General features: G+C 40.1%; 2 protein-coding genes across 3 annotated transcripts in view; one reads left to right on the top strand and one right to left on the bottom strand.

Moving 5' to 3' along the window:
- Window positions 1-3,658: 3,658 nt before the first annotated feature.
- KLHL31 (kelch like family member 31) lies at window positions 3,659-15,822 on the bottom strand. Of its 2 annotated transcripts, none has more exons than XM_009288554.2 (3): window positions 15,620-15,822; window positions 12,062-13,265; window positions 3,659-10,188 (listed from the first exon to the last, which is right to left on the bottom strand). In XM_009288554.2, the coding sequence occupies exons 2-3, from the start codon at window positions 13,231-13,233 to the stop codon at window positions 9,456-9,458; spliced, it is 1,905 nt and encodes a 634-aa protein (XP_009286829.1). In that variant the 5' UTR covers window positions 13,234-13,265; window positions 15,620-15,822; the 3' UTR covers window positions 3,659-9,455. The 2 variants fall into 2 exon arrangements, with proteins under 2 accessions (XP_009286829.1, XP_019330001.1); XM_019474456.1 differs by having other exon boundaries at window positions 12,062-13,235.
- Window positions 15,823-15,854: 32 nt separating this feature from the next.
- Window positions 15,855-20,987, top strand: part of LOC103906612 (transcription elongation factor B polypeptide 3-like) — a 29,899-nt gene continuing 24,766 nt past the window's right edge. The window contains exon 1 of the mRNA XM_009288555.2: window positions 15,855-15,958. Coding sequence (XP_009286830.1) covers window positions 15,884-15,958 — 75 coding nt within the window. The 5' untranslated portion in view covers window positions 15,855-15,883. The remainder of the gene's footprint in view (window positions 15,959-20,987) is intronic.

The raw sequence follows: 20,987 nt of genomic DNA, 5'->3' as shown, positions 1-20,987 counted from the left end.
CGCCCCGGCGGGGAGCGCGCCCGGGGGCTGCCGGCTCCGTCCTCCTGGTGCCCTCCAGCGTCTCCTTCCCGAAACAACTCAGCAGAGCAAGGCCCTTAAGAAAAGATCCTGCGTGGGTGATGCTCCACCGGGAATCTGTCAGGATCAGGCGCCGAATTTAAGTCTGAATTTAATTCACTGGGGTAAATGGAATTTAATTTACTGAGTAAGCAGTGTGTCTTTGACTAAGGCAAGAGAAATTTAAGCGCCCTGCTGACATCAACCTAGGCCGAGAAAGACGAGTTTTGCTACGTTCAGGAAAGCAACACAGCGTTCATGGTATCTGAGTAGCTGTTCTGGAGTGCTGCCTTATTGACGATGTTCCCCATATAACCATTTGCACTGTATGGCATCACCGTACATAGACTGAGAAGTCGTGATTTGTTCTGTGGCTGGTTCAAGCAGTAAGAACACGAGTTACAGACTGCAGGACTTTTATTCTGAATTTTTCTCTTTGTTTAGATAAGTAACTTCAACAAATTCCCTGTTCGGCTCAGAATAATCCTGTACAAAAATAACACAAAATAAAAGCAGTCTGTTCAATTTGGCTGTTTCTAATTAACTTCAGCAAAATTCTGACTCTACTGATCTTAACAGCTGTTCTCATGTCACTACGTGGGGATTCTACTTAAGAAATAAGTGTCCTTCAGATGAAACAAAATACATTGCCATAGGCTTGGCTCGTATTTACCTTGTGAGCATTTCACAGAAGGAAGAAACATACCAATTTATAGGCCTCTACATATTGGGTTTAAGTTGGTATAACGGGCACCATAAGTCTATGCAACACCTACAGCTAAATTATGGATAATTTAGGGAAAATCAGCTTTCGCTAAGTGAATATTTCAGTCATATTATTTAACTGTTTTTGAAAGAAAATGATGACATAATAAGCTCTGAAATGTATCTGCAATACAGAAAAATAAGTTTTCTCAGACCCTTAAGTAACAACGCAAATATTATAAGAAATAAAGGATCCAGCTAATGTTTACTTTAATCCATGTTTTTTACTTTAGTGATGCTGGCAAATAATGCATTTGTCAAGACTTGCTTAAAATCTTTTTTCTTTTATATCATAGTCTAATTGTAAGTTCTGTCTTTTTAGCAGTTTTTACCACACAGATTCATGGCTCGCCTCCTCAAAATCATCCCCAAATTTTGAAGCAAAATCATCCCTTTTGCTTCCTCAAAATCATCCCTGAATTTTAATCTGCTCTACTTTAGCTCCCAGCAATGGTATACATTATTCTTTACTTTATTATTCTTTACTTTAACATTACTTAACATTATTCTTTCCACCCCAGCTACTTGGTCTATTTTGAAGATTATAACCAGGAGATGAAGGGCCTGCCAGTTCAGAGGCAGGTCCTAAATTGTTGTAATATTCAGTTAGTTTCTACCTTTTTCTTTACAGATAAGCCCTGGATGATGATTTTACTATCTGCTCTCGATAAGAGATCATGGATAGTGGTGTTGCTGTAGAAGATTTGGTTGGAAATCTAACATTTCTTCCCTGTTCCCCTCTCTGGCTTCAGGAAGAAGTAACCTAGCAATGACTTATGCCAGCAGCACATTGTTTAGCCTTTTTGTGGCGAGGACATAGCAATGCCACATCGGCTTTACCGCCTCCGTGAAGTCAGGGCTTGTGTGCTACTAGCCTTGGCAGGAGGAGAGCCTTGCTCTGCCCTTTCTGCATGGCAAGAGCAGGTTGCGATCCCTCTCATACTGCTGTGATCTTGGCTATGTTTCCTTACAAATGGTAAAACTTGGGTTAGAGTAATGGAATGACATAGCTTATACTAAGTTCCCCAAGAACTGTTTTCACCACTTCCTTTACACTGGTAAATTACCAACCAGTTATCACAGAATCACAGAATGGTTGAGGAGGGAAGGGGCCTCTGGAGGTCATCTGGTCCAAATGCCTTTCTCAAACAAGTCCACCTACAGCCAGTTGCCCAGGACCATGTCCAGATGGCTTTTGAATATCCCCAAAGATGGACACTCCACAGCCTCTCTGGGCAACCTGTGCCAGTGCTCAGCCACCCTCACAGTGAAAAAGTGTTTCCTGATGTTCAGAGGGAACCTCCGGTGTTTCAGCTTCTGACCATTGCCACTGGTCCTGTCACTGGACACCGCTTAAAAGAGCCTGGCACATAGGTGAGCACACCCACAGGCATATAGCGGCTTTTCAGGTGCCCTAAGGAGCCCAGCTGCTGCTCTAGATGTGCATGAGTCCTGGTTCATGGCCAACAGGCTCACCTGGCTGCCTTGGCTCACCTGGCTGTGAGCAGCCATAAAGGCAGCCTCGTTAGAAGGGGAAAATTACTGAACAGAAGAAACTGTCTGCTGAAAAATACTGACAGAGAAAGGCTCGCCAGCCTGGGACTGCGAGCTTGGGGACTAGGCCTGGGAACTACAAGCATCCTTGAAAAGTGCAGCCAGGGACCTAGAAACCAGAGACATCCTGAGGTACCACCAATAAGCGCAAAAACAAGGGATTGTAATGGCAGCTTATAATCTGAGAAGGTGGAAAACAGCCTGGAAAAATAAAATTGCTCTGAAAGAACAGAAAACAGCATCACCTATTGGCTGTTACAGGTGAAAAATAGAAATTAAGAGCACCTATTGGCTGCTGTAGGATGTCCTACACCCTTATGCCTCTGTTATAAAAAGGACTTAATTTTTATTCAAAATGGAGCCTCTCTCTCTGAGAACTTCCCAGGTGAATCCCACATGAACTTTCCACGAGCTCTTGGACTCTCAGCAGGGATGCCCAGCTGGCTCCAGACTCTGTGGTGGGGATCCGCTTTGAAGGGAGATTGTCTTTTATCTTACTGCTTGGGTCTGTCCTCCCCTCTTTTGGGATGGTTGCGTGTCCCTCCCAGGATTGGTTTGTTCTGCCCTTTTGGGATGGTTTGGCTCCTTCTGAAATCTGTTTAATTTGCTTCATATCGATATTATATATATTCATATAAGTAATCTCTCATAAGTATAACTGTTGTTATATTGTTGATAAGTTTTCTTTACTAGGAAAAAGGAACCCACGGTCGCTACCTCTACACAACCGCAGGACGGGTAACCCTTCTGGTCGTGACATCTGCCAAATGCCACATCACGCTTTGAACCAAACCCTTGGTGTCAAAACACAAGGAATACTTTTTGGCATTTCAAACCCTCTCATCTGTGGCACAACTTAATTGCTCTTCAGAATTCAGATTAATTTTTTTTCCTTGAAATTTAGATGTTTTTATTTCTGATAATATTACTCATACAATCCAAATGAAAACATGTTAAATTGCTAATCGGACATCTGATCATTTCTTGCTAGGCATTTTGATTATGACAAATGACTGTGAAATTAATTGTTAAAAAACAAGTTGTTGTCCTTGTAATAAAAGGAAAAATATAAAAGTGGCTCCAGTGTCACACTGTGTAGCTTATTGTGAAGGTGGTTTGACAGCCCGGGTGTAACAAACATTCCAGTTAGCTGATACGAAAGCAAGGATCAGCACGGGGCTCAGAAAACAAAGCATATTTCAGCTGCAACCAGGCGTTCGTCAGAAAGAGAGTCTCACAGTTTCCAACTGATTTTACAATAAGAATAATTTGTTTGTGCTGTGTGTCGACAGTTTTATTTAAAGCATACAATGAAAAATACCGACATGCTGTTATTCCTCTTAGCGACAACTGCTGCACTACAAATTTTAATTTTTAAGTAGTAACATTCTCACATTACACTTACAGATTTTTTTCCATTGAAATATGTTCCCTTGTGTTATCACAGTCCATCCTTAAAGTGTATAATTAGAAAACCTATTTGTATAAGCAGTATGTCTAACACATAAGCCAGGGAAATGCTTTACACAAATAAGTTATATTTTTAATTTTTTTTGTTGACAACAAAACTGCCAAGGCAGCAACTAATGTAACATCCAGTGTATCTAAATGTGTGTGTTCCCATTCTTACCAACAGAAATCGACTATGTATTCCTCATAAGTTTACTAATTGCCTATATTTTTATTGAAAATTTAATTTTCATTGAGACAACAATGAATTCATACTAGCCTTTTGCATGGCAAAACTCACCTGATATTAAGTGAATCTCTCACACAAGCTATATAGAATTGCATGTATTTTCCTTTATTCTTTAGGGAACTTCTGGGAACAGAGCTCTGAGCAGTGCCACACTTGCAAATGAGCACCAGTGACTACTTTTTCACCCCTTTTTTTGCAACAGGCATTGCAGAATGTGTCCTTTTCTTTATTGTGGCCACCAGTGATGAGATTTTTTGAATTAGATTCACAGATGAGCTTTTATGTACTGTTCGCATCTGTGCATCTTCTTTGGTGCCCCGTGAGCCATTCAGTTACAGACAAGAAAAGAGAAGATAAAAGAGACAAGAGATCCTCCTCTTGCATGGAGGAGTGAAAGTACAAATCTGTGCATTATAATGTTTTTCATTACTTATACAAAGTAGGTCTTTAACAAAAGGATGAGAAGATTCATTGCAAAAAGGTCAGGAGACTAGAGTAGGACTATTGGCTTCAACTGCCTTCTCTGAGCAGGTAGATTCAGAATTTGAAAAAGATCTCCCAGCTTGGGTAAACCGGGTTAAAATGGATTGAAAATTCAATTCAACTGAGAATTCAAGTTACAGGCAATTGAAAATTGAGTCTTGCTTTTCATAAGAAAGGCTGGGCCACCTCAGTTAGGTAACATAAAGAAAGGCTGCTTATGGAAATGTGTGTGTTGAAGTAGGTGCTTCCTTCCAGCACGTATTTCTCAAACATCGTTGAGAAATGGGAACAAAATCTTAGTCTACTGACTGTGCTAAGGGGCTCCATCTTCCCCTTTCCACTGTCTGGAACCGCTTGCATCTCCCATTCTGTGTGTTGCACAAAACCCCTTGGAGCATACAGAGGATTTAATTGAGCAGCCAACCCAAAGGAAATAATCCTTCCGGGGAAATCTAGTCTCTAATTATTTCATGTGCCTGCATGGTAAGTGGGTAGTTGAACGGTGATACTGAGGATCAGCCTAATACCTCCATGTTGGCTTTCATTGGACATTGATACTTGTCTACCCATGGATGTAGTTCTTGTATTTTAATTTTCCAAACATAAGCACATGAGAATAACTGTATATAGGAGAAGTCCCACTGAATTCAAGAAGGTACGCATGCTCATACAACCATTTGTTTGGCTGTTGGGTTTGCAACTAGAATTACCAAACCCAGCTGTTACCAGTGAAAAACTCCCTCTAAACCCAGCATGGGTTTGGAAGGAGTTAAAACTGTAGGATCAACTAATCTAGGTTTCAGGATAATATAAAGCATGGTCTTATTCAGACATTTCATTCATCGTGTACTTTTTCCTGTAAGAACTGACATTTAAAAAATCTTAACACAAAACACTTTTCAACACCTCATAGCTTTGGTTGATGCTAATTTTGTCTGCTTCCCTCTTTGACCAGCTAGAAGTTGGTGCTTAAGCTTACTTAACTCTTGACCGATCCACAGATGATCTTGCGGGTTAACTTCAGGAAGAAATTAATTGATCATGATCTCATCTTGATTAAGAACTAAGCACAAAATCTTCCTTTCAGCATAACTTTCCAACAGTAAGTTCTACCTCACAACCTTGTAACACACTCTCCCATGCACCTACACAAGCATGAATAGACAAGAAAACAAAACATTATCAAACTGTTTCACTCACAGACTGAAGAAAGCTTATTTTCAGATTTGAATTCCTTGGAAGCACAGATGTTGATTATAAAATGCATGGGCATAAGGAATTTTGAAGATAACAGCATATATTAATTTTTTTTTTTTACTATTAGTATAGCATTAAAGAAGATCCTTGTAGTGTTCTAAAAATCTGCATCTCATACAGTTGGAAGCCCTCTGCTCTACTTAATATTACCATATATAGTACTTCCTAAACTGCATTTTAAAATTTCTTTTTGGGATATACAATATTTCAAGTTCAGCTGAGATGTTGTTATTAAACATCTGGAGATTGAAAATACGGTACCGGACAATGAAAGAACACCGTCCCATAAAACACAACATACAAACCATTTTTCACAGTTCTAACAAAACAAGATCGTACATAAAAATGTCACAAATAGCTCAGTACATTAGTATGATCAAAATAATGTTAAGTCCAGCTGATATTGTCACATATTAAGGGCCAAATCCTGGCTCAATGCGCAGTTGAAGCCTAAACAGATGTTTAGAGAAAATAATATAAAGCCCCACTGAAGTGCTATACTGATAACAGTACCATTTGTTAATCTACCTAAAATTTTTGGCCTGAAGTACGTACCTAATTTGTGTTACGGAAGGACCACATGGCCAATAGTGCTTGGATCCTGTCCTAGGACACGTCTTTATGGACTTGTCGTGGCCAAGGGCAGTGGAGGCTGAGGAGCAGTCTTCCGTCTGGGTTTGACAGTTTTGGCAGGCATCTATATCTACTGTTCTGCCACAATTGGCCAAGAGTTCGAAATCCTGTACATCTTATTCAGTAGTCCCAGTGCAGTCAATGGAACTTTTTTGCGAGTAAGATGAAAAGGATTTGGCCCCCAAAGTTTTTAACCCTTTAAGTAGTAAGAGAGTAGTTTCATTGCACTTAGCCCATCATTCACAAATAACTTTCTACTTGAAAACAGAAGATGGTTGTTGATGTATAAGACGTGTTGGCTCACAAAGAGGAAAGCGTGCAGCAACATCTGACTACTCATCGCATTTTGGAACTCAGTTCCCAAAGGGGAAAAGAGACACTTGCATATGACAGAATTTCATCCAATGTCTGTCTGAGGCTAAAATGATTGCTTCTTCAATTCCTAAATACCATCTTATGGGTACCTTAGAAACACTAAATAACTGGAGTATGTATACAGCTATAATTGGATACCTGCATGTGTACCTTCATTGGACTGGTGGTGGATAATCAATTTCATCTAATAGTATTAAAATTTTACAGAAAAAGTTATTGGAGCAGATGGATTTTTCAAAGAGCTTTTTAAATACTTTCATATGGAACACATGGTCATGACTTTGGGAAAAGAGAAATTTTGCTCTCATCCACAAGAATGCTTTTGGTGACTGGAATGGGCAAGAACAGCATTTTCGTATTTAAAACAAAGTAATCTTACTCTGTTACACAATTCCATGTTTTGTTCTGTGACCGTGGATTTGAATTATTATTCATTTGAATTAAACAGGAAAAAAGATAACTCTATGCTAATTAAATTAATCAAACCTATATGACAGCACTACTTCGACCAACAGTCATTGCAACACAGTATATTCTAATAACATGCAGCACTCAAAAATAGAATTTGGGATTTAAAATTGTGTAGTCAGGATGCAGACATGAACTCTAAGTTAGAATTGGAAAACAGGACTGAGTACCATGGAGTTTAATCCCAACTGACAGAGTGAATTACTTCATCTCTAATACTGTGTCACGCTCATGCTGATGCTTAATATGTAGCTGCAACAAAGCTACGAAGAGCAGAGCATAAGCCCTGAAAATGCTTGCCTCAACAATATCTGCACTTACAGACAATTTTATAGCGTTCCCCTTTTGCAAATGAGATAAAAATCTGGATGCCTTGTAAACATTGCTAAGAGCATGCCTTCTCATTGGCACCAGAGCCTGGAGGTGTCAATGATCATCTGAGGAAACTGCATGTGAAGCCTCTATGAATTGGTTAAGGTGAGTGAACTTCTACCCTTTTGGTTATATTAAATAATTTTAGTTCCTTGTATTGCTTCTTTCCTTCTCCAACAGAAGGGTGTAGACATTTTGTGCTGACAGCAGTCCTTTGGTATCAAATTCGCAGGGGACATTATGGGTTGCATATCCCTTTGGCTAAGGGAATAGGATTAGGTTTCATACTTAATTCTCCCACTGCATGCTGAAATTAGGAAGAAAAGTTCTTGGAAGGTAATCTAAGTTGAACAAAAACTTCACTCTGCTCACTGGGAAAACTTCACAGACTTCAACAGGCACAGTTGTTGCTGTGCTACACATTAGTCTAGCCTTTGGAAAAACCTGAATAAAAGCTCCATAAATAGGGCTGTAATGAAGGCTTCAGAAAGAGATACATAATGGTATGCCCAGGAAAAGGTTACTTTGGGTGATGTTGTGCCTACACCTGTAAGAAAGATGTTAAGGTATCTCTTTGGTACTATTAAGGGAAGTCTCTTCGATTTCATCCAGTTTTCCCATGATTCACCGTTTTCCATGCATATACCCTACTCTTAAAGGCAGATCCTGCAGTCTTTATTCCATCTTCGTTCCTCACTCAACTGGGAATTTGTCAGAATAATGCTGAGTAGGAGTGCATCTCCACTCTTAGACACCATTAGCCCTTGGTGCCTCCTGGCATGAACTCAGCTTCCAGATTTTGGCCCTGCTGTGGCAGCTCCTAGCTCCTTGCATGGGTGAGGACCTTCTTGAACAAGTAGGTAACCTGGACGTACATTCCTACACAGATGGGAAGAGTAGGAACAGGAGGAGACATACTGACTGGCCTTCATGCCTTCCACCTGGAGTGACAGGGGAGTCTCCCTGGCGTGAAGAGGGGTGGTGGCCGGCTCCTTGGTGTACACATGGAGGTCGGGAGAGAAACCTGGCACCCAAGGCAGCCCTTGGGGCTGGCCCATAATGCTTACAGAGGCTAAGGTATTTTGTGGATTCAGGTCTTGAAAGCGATGTCACAGCATTAGATATGAGAATTAAAGGTTTCATGGCAGAAGACAGGGATCTCTTTAGAACTTCTGAAGGAGAAAATATTTTGAGAAATTTTCTATGAATACCACTGCCCCAAAAGGAAAGTATGCACATGCTATATGCTATATTTTTGGGGTTTTGTTTTTTTCCCTTCTGTTTGTCAAAATAGAAAATGCTTAGGAAAGAACAAAACTGATCAATTTTATGATGACATAGCACATTTCTGATGTATGTTGAGATTTATTATTAGCAATATTTGACTTTCATTTTTGGGTTCTGAAAGCATTTAAAACTCAGTATTAAAAAAGCCTCACAACAAACTTCTGAAGCAAGTTTATCTCTATTTTACAGGTAAGGAAACCAAGGCACAAAGAAAGGAAATGATTTGCCACAGATAGTCCAGTAAGTCAGTGGCAAAGTCAGGAAGAGAATGAAATTCTGCAGTTATGAGTTAACTCTCTCTTCCTGCTAAGAAAATTCATCTTAACCCTAATATGCTGTTTCACGCCACCTGTATTAAAGATCATGAAAACTGGCCAATTTGCACTGTTAAAACTGTTGCAAAGCCAATGATTTTTTTCCATATAAGCACAAAAATGCTACTTAAAGGGTTAATTACATTGCTGTGCTGGTAAACATTTTTACTTGTTGCTGGTTAGACCCATATTTAAATACTGACTGGGACAGAAGAGACTGAGCTGGCCCTGGACTCCCTTGTCTTGGTGTTGGGCATGGATATCGTACAACAGGATACGCCCACAGTGGCCTCAGGCAGCTCATCTTCCTCCGTCCATTCATTGAGATCCGGGTTATAGCACTGAATGCACTTCTTATACTTTTTCTCTATTTCATTCCAGCCACCCACTAAGTAAATTTTCCCGTTAAGGGTGGAGGCGCCAGCCGTACTAACTCCAGTTTGAAGCGGCGCCACGTAACTCCATTGCCCCGTGTAAGGACTGTAACACTCCACGGGGAGAACGTCGACCCTTTCAGCTCGCCCCCCCAGCTGAGACCCACCCATGACATAGACCCTCTCCAGAAGGGACACTGCGCAGTGCCACCCCCTTGGGGTGCTGAGGCTGGACTTATCCTGCCAGCTATCTTTGCTGGGGTCGTACATGCACACCGAGCGAGAGTAAGCGTTATTAATGTAACCTCCTGTAACCAGGATCCGACCATCCACCACTGCACTGGCGTGGCAGCACCTGGGCACCTCCAGGGGTGCCTTCATCTGCCACTGATTTGTTGCAGGCACATAGCATTCAACCGAGGAGAGGCACCCCTCAGAGTTGCGACCACCCACTGCAAAAAGGAGGCCATTGAACACATTCAGGCTAAAGTGGGTGCGCCGCTGATTCATGTTTGCCAGGTGAATCCAGGTGTTGAAACGAGGATCGTACCTGAAAGCATTAAAAAAAGAGGGTAACTGTCTCATACTGCTCTGCTAAATTCTACAGTCCTGTCTCTGTCCCACTACTGCTGCAGCTGTGCAGTTGCTAAAATTTTAGTTATTTATTTAGCCCATCAGAAGTCAGTAGAAAGAAACTGGTATTCCTGGTTAAATTTCCAAATAAATTTAGTTTTTGATTGGAGAAAAAAAGTGTTTGTATCATTCAAACCTGGTATTATTTCAATAAAGTAAATTTGACTCTTTTCTGCAATTTGATAATGTATGATAACCTCATTAGTATATTGGAAAGAGATACTTTCAACATACAATAGAAATTTTAGAAGTTTTTTTGCAATCTACACCTACAGCAAAGACATCAAAATTTACTCAAAGAGTTTTAAAAAATGTTAGGCGGTGATTTATACTTCCATATTTTTAGTACTTTCTAAATGGTAAGTATTCTTTCCCTACCACTCATATGGAGTCAGAATTACGTGGAAAGAACATCTTTGCTTCCTAACACCATACCTGTCTGAAATAACATTCTCTGTCCTTGACATTTAAATGGGCAATTTTGAAATAGGAAATAGCAAATTATGACTCCTGAAGGAGTTGAGTGAGGTACATTAGTAGGCCCATACATTTCTCCTGTTGCATGCTGTGGCGACCAGAGAATCACACGAGAAAAAGACTATGGGAAAGTAAATAATAATTGCTAGCTGTCATACTGCATTGTCATGTGCAGCTCTGAAAGCAAGCCCACAAATATACTGATGTGACTTGACATGCTCGAAGTTAACGGCAGAACAGGGAGCAGAACCCATTCAGCCGTGGACCACAAGGATTCCCCCTCCTCCTCCCCACCTCCAGTACACAGCTCCTTGTGAGAACGTGAGGCATAGTTTAAAAGCAGAAGCTCGGGAGAGCGACAGCATAATCTCCTTTACGCGAGATATTTTTCTGACAAAGTAGATATTGCACAACAAAACTGATCTAGAGAAGGTTCCTTATTCATTAACTCTTTATGTTGGTTGATAACTTCAGGAGAAGTTATCTGAATGTTCCTTCTGGGAGCAGGAAAGGAAGCACTGGTAGGACTGTGGCTGTGTATTGCCATTGCATGTCCATAGTCTGTTAGTAGATAAAAAGCTGAGTTGTCTCACCTCCAGCCTTTGCTTCAAGCTATTGTGTGCTGTCAGCTTTTAGGCTGAACTATTTAAAAACTAGTATCACCCATCTGACTACTGCATGTTAGCCTTCTGACCTTGCTATCACCAGTGCAGTCTTTGCATGACTATAGATAGGAACTGTAATATTTCAGGAGTGAGGTATTATTTGGAGTACACTGTAGAAGAGAAATATAGCCTTCAAGAGATGGTGATATTGTTTCTAAATTCTTGATAAATAAAAAAGCTAAAGGATATGAAATGCAGTATAAAAGCTGTTGAAAGGTGGATGGTGCACAGAAAGTCAAGATTCTAATACCTAAAAGGTGTTTTTCAGAACCTTCTGTGAGGCATCAGAAGTTCTTGAAATTTAAAAAGTCTTACCCTGTCTGATTTGGTGCATTTTAATGGTACCTTAGAACATCCCAGAACTTCCTATTTATGTTCCTATTTATTTCCTCCACTTGGAGTAAGTTTTCTCGGTTTTTCTCACTTCTCATTGTGCATGTATAACCATGGTGCAGTTTTTGCATAACTTCAGATGCATATTTCTGTTCATTCAAACTTTAATATAGAATAGCATCCATACCTCCCCAACCCTGTCCCCTTTTTATTTATATGAGTGGTTCATGCTGCACATCACAAACCAGCTTGGTCTATCTACCTACATTGTGTGGAATCAATCTCTCCATCCCTTTTAAATAAATAACCAGTTACCTGGAGAAATTGCTGACTGCATGCTTGGCTTGGTTCCTGGCATCATTCTGGTCTTCCCCACCGGCCACATAAAGAAATCCATCCATCACCGTCACACACTGATTAAAACTTTTAGCAGGCATTTCACTCAGCTTCTTCCATCCATTTTCAGGATCTCTGTATAAGATGTCTCTGCTAAGAGACTTTTCTGTTAGAGCAGGGCGTCCCCCAACAGTAACTAAGACTCTGAAACCTCCACGGATCCTCGTTCTTCTGGACTGCAGTGTATTCTGGTGGTAGGGAAGCAAATGATAGTTCATGGCATCCACTAGGAGCTTATGGCAGTCTGCATCTTGCATCATTCTCGGCACAGTTTGAACATAATTGACAAGGTCTTGGGCTGAGATGGTACCAAAACGGATGTTACCTAAGAGATCGGCAGCAAACTTTACTCTTTTTTGGTCAAATTCCAGCCATTTTATTGCAATCTGGAATGCAACAATTTCAGAAGGCAACTGCAAGTCGTCATCTGCAAGAAGTTCATTAATCTGATCAAAAGTAAGTTTTAAGAACTGATCCGTTTCTGAAAATTCAATGAAGTTGTCTCTAATAAATTTGTGTGCTGCTTCCTTGGTTGTTTTTAGTCCGTATGTTTCTGCAATATTGGCAACGTACATACAATTCTCAACACTGATTTCTTGGATTAGAAAATCACAGCATATCTTTACAAGGGTGTGAATCTGTAGATAAATTGCTGTGGAAATAATACTACCTATTGTATAAAGTGAGAGAGTAAGTTTTCCAGTGTAAGCATAGGTGATAACAGTAGCTAGACCCAATGGGGATACGTCATTGAGGTCTACTCTTTGAGTGGATGGATCTTTCTTTAAAATGTTGTGAAAGTAGTCACTGCTTGAAGCCATCACCACCTTATGAACACTGAAGGATTTGGTTTTGGTACTGATAGTCAAGTCACAAAGAAAATTTTCTTGTCTCATTCTGCTTAGACCTTCCAAGAGATTTGGGCTATATGATGAGTCGGAAACTTCAGATGAGATGCAGCTGAAACCATTACCTCCATCCAAGAGCCCATTCAAGCCATTTAGTTTACTGAGGGGGCCATCTTCCACAATGATAGTCATTTCATTGATATCTGTTTTGTTCTTCTTCACATTCTTCTTCTTAGGGGCCATGACTGCAATGAAATATTACAGCCAAGAGCTTGCTAAAAATAAAATTAAAACATTTAGAGCTACACTGCAGTTGTGAAATGTAATAGCGCCGTGATTATGCAACAAATCTAACCTTTGTCAATACATATAAATGCCACAAAACCAAAACAGACAGGATAATCTATCTTCCTAAGAACTATTATACTGTCCTAGATTGTAGTGTGGCTGCTTATTAATAACAATGGATACTCAAATTGTGAAGAATACACCTACAACACTAAAATAATTGTGAAGAATACACCTACAACACCTAAAATAATTCCTTTTTTCTTAATAACAAGGTCATAAAAATAACTTTCCCCTATTGTGACCACATCCAAAGAGTTAAATTCTCTTCCTAAACATTAAATGAGTTTGCCAGAGTGTAAAATTTTGTAAATATACATTTAAATCAGCCAGGCTCTAGATATGAATTCATTAGTCTGAAGCATAGGAAAGATATGGGCCCCCCCGGCTTTGCTCATCCTTACTCCAGGGCTAGTACAGACTTACAGGAGAGTTCAGAATTTGACCAGGACATATTAAGAGTGGGAGAAATTCTTCATTAAAAAAAGCAACATAAGACATAAAGACAAAGTGAATTTTAGTATGATGCCATGTTGATTTTAGATTTAGTATCTGCTCCAAACTGTTTCCAGGTTTTTGTAACTTTTGATTTTCCAGACTGATGATATTCTACTTCCCATGTCAGATTCACAAATACATTCTATTCATAGCACACTTTGCTTGCTTTTCAATATCAGTAATTTGAAATCTATAATTCTACACTTAGGATTTTGTCTAACTTTTATTTGAGAAAAATGTCACGCAAACACTAGCAGGACGTGTTATTTTAAACAAGTTCTTTATGTGTGTAGGTTAATAATTACTCCCACAGAGTTATGTTAGAACAGATATTTGATTTAGACTTATCAACTCTAGGCAAGTTCCAGCTCTTGCTGAAATGACAAGCCCAGTTTTTGTCAAATGCAATGTGAGATGGCCCCTAAGTAATTTTCAAAGGAGCTATTTCAAATAAATATATGTATATGCAAATATACCTCAAAGGAAAGCACTGATCTTCAATAACACAATTAAAATAGAATTGATGAGATCAGCATTCAAATATATTCAAATATAGCATTTATCTTCAATATATCCATTGATTTTAAAACAATTTACACCAGCTAATTTTCTCTGTGATCCTTGTGCTCATTCATGAAGAAATGCTACCTAACGATAAAACAACTGGATTATTTTAGGTAACTTAATAAAAAACTCCAGTAATATTTCAGCCTAAAATCTCAGCACATCAATTTTTCCTTAAGCACATAGCACGTAACAAAACGGTAATTTAATTTTAGAAAGGAATGGTTGCTGCCTGTGAGCACCAAGATTTTTTTGCTGCCGCTGGGGGGTGACGACCATGTGCAGAGCGGGCGAGGGAGAAGGCCATGTGTGCCGAAAGCGTCAGTGTCAGCTCGCGCTGACGTGAGCTGCGATCCCCGAAATGTCGGTGTGCCAGTGCGGGGGTCAGCTGCTGCCTGGCTCCCCCCACTCCGGCTGCATTCCGGGAGCTGCATCTGTTGAGACCTATCAGAGTCACCTCCCAGAATAGCAACCTCCCAGCAGCTTGCCATTTTAAGACAGGTTCAATGAAAGGTATAGCTGGTGTTTTAGTATACTTTGGTTGTTTAACACAACTTTTTTTCAAAAAAACTATGCTATCCCAAGTGTTGTGTATATTTATTGACATAGAATAAAAGGAAAATGAAACTTTCGGATGTGTTTGTATGTTACCCACACAGTTATAGCTTTGCCTTTTAATAGCCACAAATTTATAGCTGGCAAGGGCATATTCTTTTCGCAGTCATATTTGTGGTTCTAAATATTTTTAGAGACCTGTAACTTAAAAATTTTAATACATGCAGCACTTAATATTTATTGCCTCACTGCGTCATTGCAGAGCTCATTTAAATCTGTGACATTTTACGCTTTCTGTTCAAAAATGTCCACTCTCCCATGTTTTTTCCTAAAAAATACTTTTCCATCAGCAGAAATGTCACCAGTTAGTTTAGTGTATAAGCACGTAAGTGACAGGACATGCAAAACCAGTGAAACAAATCAAACAATCCTATAATAAATCCAAATAATTGAACTTTGAAAACCCTGGATGATTGGGTTTTCTATAGCCATTTCATTTTTTTTATAGCCATTTCATTTCACCTAATTTATTTTAGCTTAAGAACAACTCATGCCAAAGGACACTTCGGGTCCCAAAACAATGCATTCAAACAAACAACGTTCCCCCCTCCTTTAAAATGTTGCTTCTAACCACTATCAAAGTGAGGAGTTAAAAACCCCTTACCCTCCTCAGAAAAATCGTGTCCCAGAGCTGTCCAAGAAGCTGTCAGTGAAAATGCCTCTTCCTTGGAAAAATGAGAAGACAAAAATAGAGGAAAGGTGGCAAAAAAGAGAGAGAAAGATCAGAGGCCACTTGGTAAGTCCCAGCTTGTGGTTTCCAGTGTGACGCTTTGCTGTCACAGCGAGCAAAAGAGACCGGAGCCTACTCTCGGGTGCTCTTTAAAATGACCCCTCCTCTCCGTGCCTCGCTCCCTGCCTCTGCCCAGCCATGGGAGCTCAGCTTCCCCGGGCTGCCTGGCCTCCAGAAACCAGGCGGACAAGCCTGGACGCTGCAAAGGCACAGGTACAAGGGAGGAAAGGGAGGGGACAGTGAAGACGGTAGGTAGATCCACAGCAGGTAGTAATTGTCCCAGATAAGTGTGGGGTGGACCACTGGGTTCCCCACCTCAAAGCTGGGTGCCTGGGCAAAAGGCAGTATGCTTGGGGAGAGGGACAGGTTTAGATTGGACATAAGGAAGGTTTTTTTTTACAATGAGGGTGGTGAGACACTAGAACATATTGCCCAGACAAGCTGTGGATGCCCCATCCCTGGAAGTGTTCAAGGTCAGGATGGATGGGGCTTTGAGCAACCTGACCTAGTGAAAGATGTCCCACGGCAGGGGCGTTGGACTGGATGAACTTTGAAGGTCCTTTCCAACCCAAACCATTCTGTGATTATATTATTCTATGATCTAAAATAACCAGCAGGAAATGCCAAGGAAAAGCTGGCACTTCAGTTCCACTTTCTTAGGATTTTGGTGCTTAACTCTGGGCAGAGGGAAGGAGACCGGCTGATGGGGATTCACAGCCACGTCCTATTTCTTGGAGTTAGGTCGCTGCTTCTGTAAAGACTTGCCTCAACTTTTAAGAATACTGGCTCATATCCCCTGATATATTCGCAGAGAGGTGTGAACTTTGATCCTCTGTCTCACAAGAAGGTATCCTAACTTGTGGGTTATACCATACACTGGCATAGTTTACCTCCACCTCTTGCCAGTCAACCTCAGGAATAACATAAAGCCAAACCGCCACATCCCAGGAAAATTTCATCCCACGGGAGAGATAAAAGAGGTGTGAGTGACTGCTTGGGAAGGGAAGGATATTGGTGGAAGTGGAAGGCAGAGAAAGGGAAGATTTTCTCTTGGCTGTACTTTGTGTAATGCTTCATCTGGTAGATTTGTTCGATTGCCTCCAGGCTCGGATGGCTGTTACAACTACTCCTGCAAAATAACACTTGCCATTTTGAACAAAAGGGCATCACTGTGCTAGTGGAGTTACAAAAAGTTACAAGATAAAAATGAAAGGACAGAATAGGGAATGAGAGGCCATCAAACGTGTGAAATCCGAGTGAAGGAGAGGGACCTAAAGCCAAGCCAACCCAACAGCAACAAGGTAACCAGCTTTCCTTATGAAAAAGAGGGCCACAGCTGTGAAAAATTAAGGACAAAGCCTTATTTTAAGACATGTTTTAGGAACTTCTCCTTACTATACTATGTATGTTTTTCTCACGTGTAGAGTGCCTCAAATACACAACTCAGTATAACATCAATTTAATATGTAGGATGACATCTATCATCATCTTAACACATCTTAATATGTTTTAATTTACCAGTTCAATCTAATTATAAAATTCCTTACACGGACAATTATCCTTAACTTTTTTGAAGCTCTACAGGATCAGCTGTAATGACTTTTACACAATGAATATATTCCCCACTGTGCTTCATGAGTTCTAAGAATTTGTAAAAATTAGTTTTTATAGATAGAACAGGCATATTTCTATAACAAGACTCCTGAACATAACATACTAGCGAACCTGAGTTACTCAGTGTTCCCTTTTCTAAAAGCTCATGCCCAGACTTTTATAAATTTTTATCATTTTAAGATGTCCTAAAAAGACAACATTTTTCAGAGAAAGAGTATCTTTTTTCTTTTGTTATTTTTCAGTTAGGTTTTTTTTTTTATAAAGGAGACACTTCTCCAGAATGAATATGCTCTCATGATCTGTAGAAAATAAAAGATTATTCTAATTTTCATACCATATCTTTAAAAACTACTAGCACATTGTAAAATAAATTTAAGTCTTATTCAGTCTCTACAAATGTGTTTCCAACATCCTTATATGATTCAGTGTTGAAAAAACCACACAAACAACAATGGGGAGATATCCCCACTGAAAATACAAAACTAATTTCTAATTTCCAGGAAACGCTGAACATGCTTTGAGCTGTGCAGTATAGAGATAACCATCTTGTGGGGCATGCCTCAACATCTCAGTGTACTAACGCTGACGTAATCAACATCTCCCACAGTTCTGAAACTTTGGTTGTACGTTAGGGCAAAAACCAGGAAACCTTTAGTTACTTGGTCTTCAAGATCAGAGGACAACTGATCGCGGACTTGGCTATTACGCGGCATGCAAGCTGGTCTTGGAACTAGTCATTCTCATTTTCCATTAATTTGCACACAACAAAGTCATTTAAAAAATAAACAGTGCCTGGATTAGCTGCAAATCATGATACATTTTTTAAAATCAAACTTTGATTTAATATGTTTTTTAATTTTCAGATATTCCTAACATTGTTTCCTTTATATCTTGAAAACAGTCTGTTGTCTTTCTGATTCTTTCCTTTCCAATGGCATAGAAATTAATTACTACAAAATATTTTGATATTGATTGAAGCCCCTGCAATCAAGTTACGAATTATCTTCTCAGTTAAAAGAGGGGGTAGTACGTTTTTTGGCAATATCTTAAGCCTGTCAAGATGTATCCTTTTAGGTATGAGTGAACCTTGGGGAAAAAATGTTTAATTTGCTCCATAATCAACTGGTCTATGTGAGTGACTAAGGACAATACTATCAATCCATGCAGCAGTAGCAGGTCATGTAGCAATGTTTTAACATTTTTAGGGGAAAAAAAGTGCAAACATTTCAAGAGATTTGTTCTTAGCCCAGTGAACAAGAATAATTGTTATTATTTGCTCCATGTGCGTGAGCCAGAATCAGCAATAGGGAAAGTTCTTGTATCAGCAAAGATAGGCCTTAAGGCAATTATAACCATCTTTTCTAATCCATGCACAACCATTACTGCACTCCTTCTGGAAAATGTAAAGCCTTTTCTTTGAAGTCAGCATGTTTTGATTTGTTAGTGGAATGCAAGCGTCACAGCCATGGCCACATGGAGACCTATCTTGGTCAATTAAAGATGTTAACAAAACTCAGGCTCAGCTTTAGATCGTGACTGCTTTGTTTGCTCTGAGCCCTTTGTGTATACTAAGCCAAATATTATGCACCCCCAAAGCCCATATTTACTTGACTGTGATAAATAGTTATGAAAAATATCTTTAAATGCATTAATTTGAATGTATTGAGTAATCACACCAATAATGCCTTTAGGAAGGCTGAAGCTCCTTATGCAGATTGGAGATACTGTGAAAGCATATTGAATGAATTTCAGTAGGAACTGCAGTCTTTTCAATAAAAAGGCGGAGAAGAAACGGGTTTTCTTTTTAAGCTGCCAAATAAACGTACAAACTACTACTGTTTAGGATCACTCGCTCCCGGTTCATTGCCTAATTTTGCCCAGCCAAGCCTCTTGCATCTATCCACCCCCTGAAACTCTCACCTAGCTCTTCTCCTTAGCTCATACAAAGCCTATTTCTCTTTCTGGTTTCACTCTTTCCTTGGAAACTCACTGAGCACTGGCAGTAGAGCATGGAGAGGACCCTAGGGATGAGATGGGAGTTTGCAAGCCTTGGAGTGGAGCTGATGGCGCAACACAGTTCTTGAGCATGTAGTGACAGAGCAATTATTGGAGCTATATTTTTGTGTGTGGCAACCCCACTTCTTCCTAACAGGAGTCCTGCATCGATGCCAAACAAACAAATCCTCATAACGATCAGCATTGGCCAGCAGTTTTGAAGGACCAAGTAAACTTGGAATTCTTTCCTCTGCCAGTTATGACAGGCAATATGAGAAATGCTGCAGTTGGATCTGGGCTAGAAACATTTTTCTTGTTCTAGGAAAGTTTTTCAGATTTTAAATGTTTTCTTCTTCTTCACCAGCATGAAATCATGATCTTTCAGAGTAATTGGGCAGAAGTGCAGCAAGGAGATTTTCCTGATCCCAGAAAACTCAGTAACTTGATAATTAAGGCTTTCAAACAATATATGGGAAACCCAGCTTCAATCACATAATTCATATGACAATCTGAGCCTCAAATTCCTTTGAGGAAAGTCTACTCAAAGATGACTTTAACCATAATGTTGGTGTGGGCTGAATCTTTTCCAAGACTTCTTCTGTACAAATGCCATGTTGTGTAAGTAATTTCACACTATTAGGGCCAGAAAAATAAAGAAAGAGTAATTAGTTGCGGATGGCTGATTTTAAGGTAGAGTTGATGAAGTCTCTACACACTGTGAAGATGAGTTAATTATTTCTGTAAAATAAAAAGATGAGCATGAGAATTGGAGAGCCAGTCTGCAACAGGGACCTGGATTTGTTTTTTCCATATCCAACCTGAGCGCTCTACCTACTGTATTGCCCTACCAGCTATTTTGGTTTCTCTACTGATAAATTTGCTATACGCTGTGCCAAGCTGTAATAAGATCTATTTTGCAAGAGTGGTAACCCTAACGTGTAAATACCAGACTTTTGCCTACTTAAGATTCCCCTGTAATTCAGACTGGATACACTCTTAACACTTCCCCCAAACACTGCTTTAAAGAGTGAAAGGTGTTCTATGTATCTATTTTAATTATGTCTACATTAACTTCCAAGGAAATACTTCAGACCCATAGATTTTTTTAGGAGGGACTCATTCAGCTCTTTCAAGCACATGCTCAGCCCCAGCAAGCTCCACGGCAGAGATCCTGTTTCAGCTATGCAGTTCACGCAGCACCAAAGACCGATTCCCTGTCCTATGTTTTTTGTGACCTTAGGTAAACCACAGAAGAGCCATGCTGAAAGTTGCAGGCCCCAAAAGTGCTCTGTCCCCCTCAAAAAAAAAAAAAAAAAGCATTAGCCATCAGGCTGTAAATAAGGCAGGACAGAGAGAAAAGGATGCCCTCTTCAGCCTGAAGTGCTGCCTTCACCTGCAGGTTAGGACTGCAGTAGGGTGCCTGTGGGTGCCAGTCACGTCTTCATGGGCTTGGCCTTGCTACCCCTAACCGTGCTGTTGCGCTTCACGGCCGCTAAGCTGCCTTACAGCCACGCACGGGCAACAGAAATGCCACAGACCTTGTAATTACCTGCAGATAACCGAATAAGTTTGTGTCGTGGTTTAATTTCAGTCGCCAACTAAGCACCACGCAGCCGCTCGCTCACTCCCCCCC

The sequence above is a fragment of the Aptenodytes forsteri genome, unplaced genomic scaffold (genome assembly GCF_000699145.1).
Source record: "Aptenodytes forsteri isolate BGI_AS27 unplaced genomic scaffold, ASM69914v1 Scaffold100, whole genome shotgun sequence".
Taxonomy (NCBI): Eukaryota; Metazoa; Chordata; class Aves; order Sphenisciformes; family Spheniscidae; genus Aptenodytes; species Aptenodytes forsteri.
The sequence above is the reverse complement of the archived record's forward strand: the minus strand, read 5'-3'. Positions and strand labels throughout refer to the sequence as shown.

Bases quoted from the DNA above. Each gene is read 5' to 3' on its own strand.
- KLHL31 (XM_009288554.2), bottom strand. From the start codon at position 13,233: ATGGCCCCTAAGAAGAAGAATGTGAAGAAGAACAAAACAGATATCAAT. The intron at 10,189-12,061 runs GTAACTGGTTAT...TAATGCTTTCAG, and splicing joins GCAGTCAGCAATTTCTCCAG to GTACGATCCTCGTTTCAACA.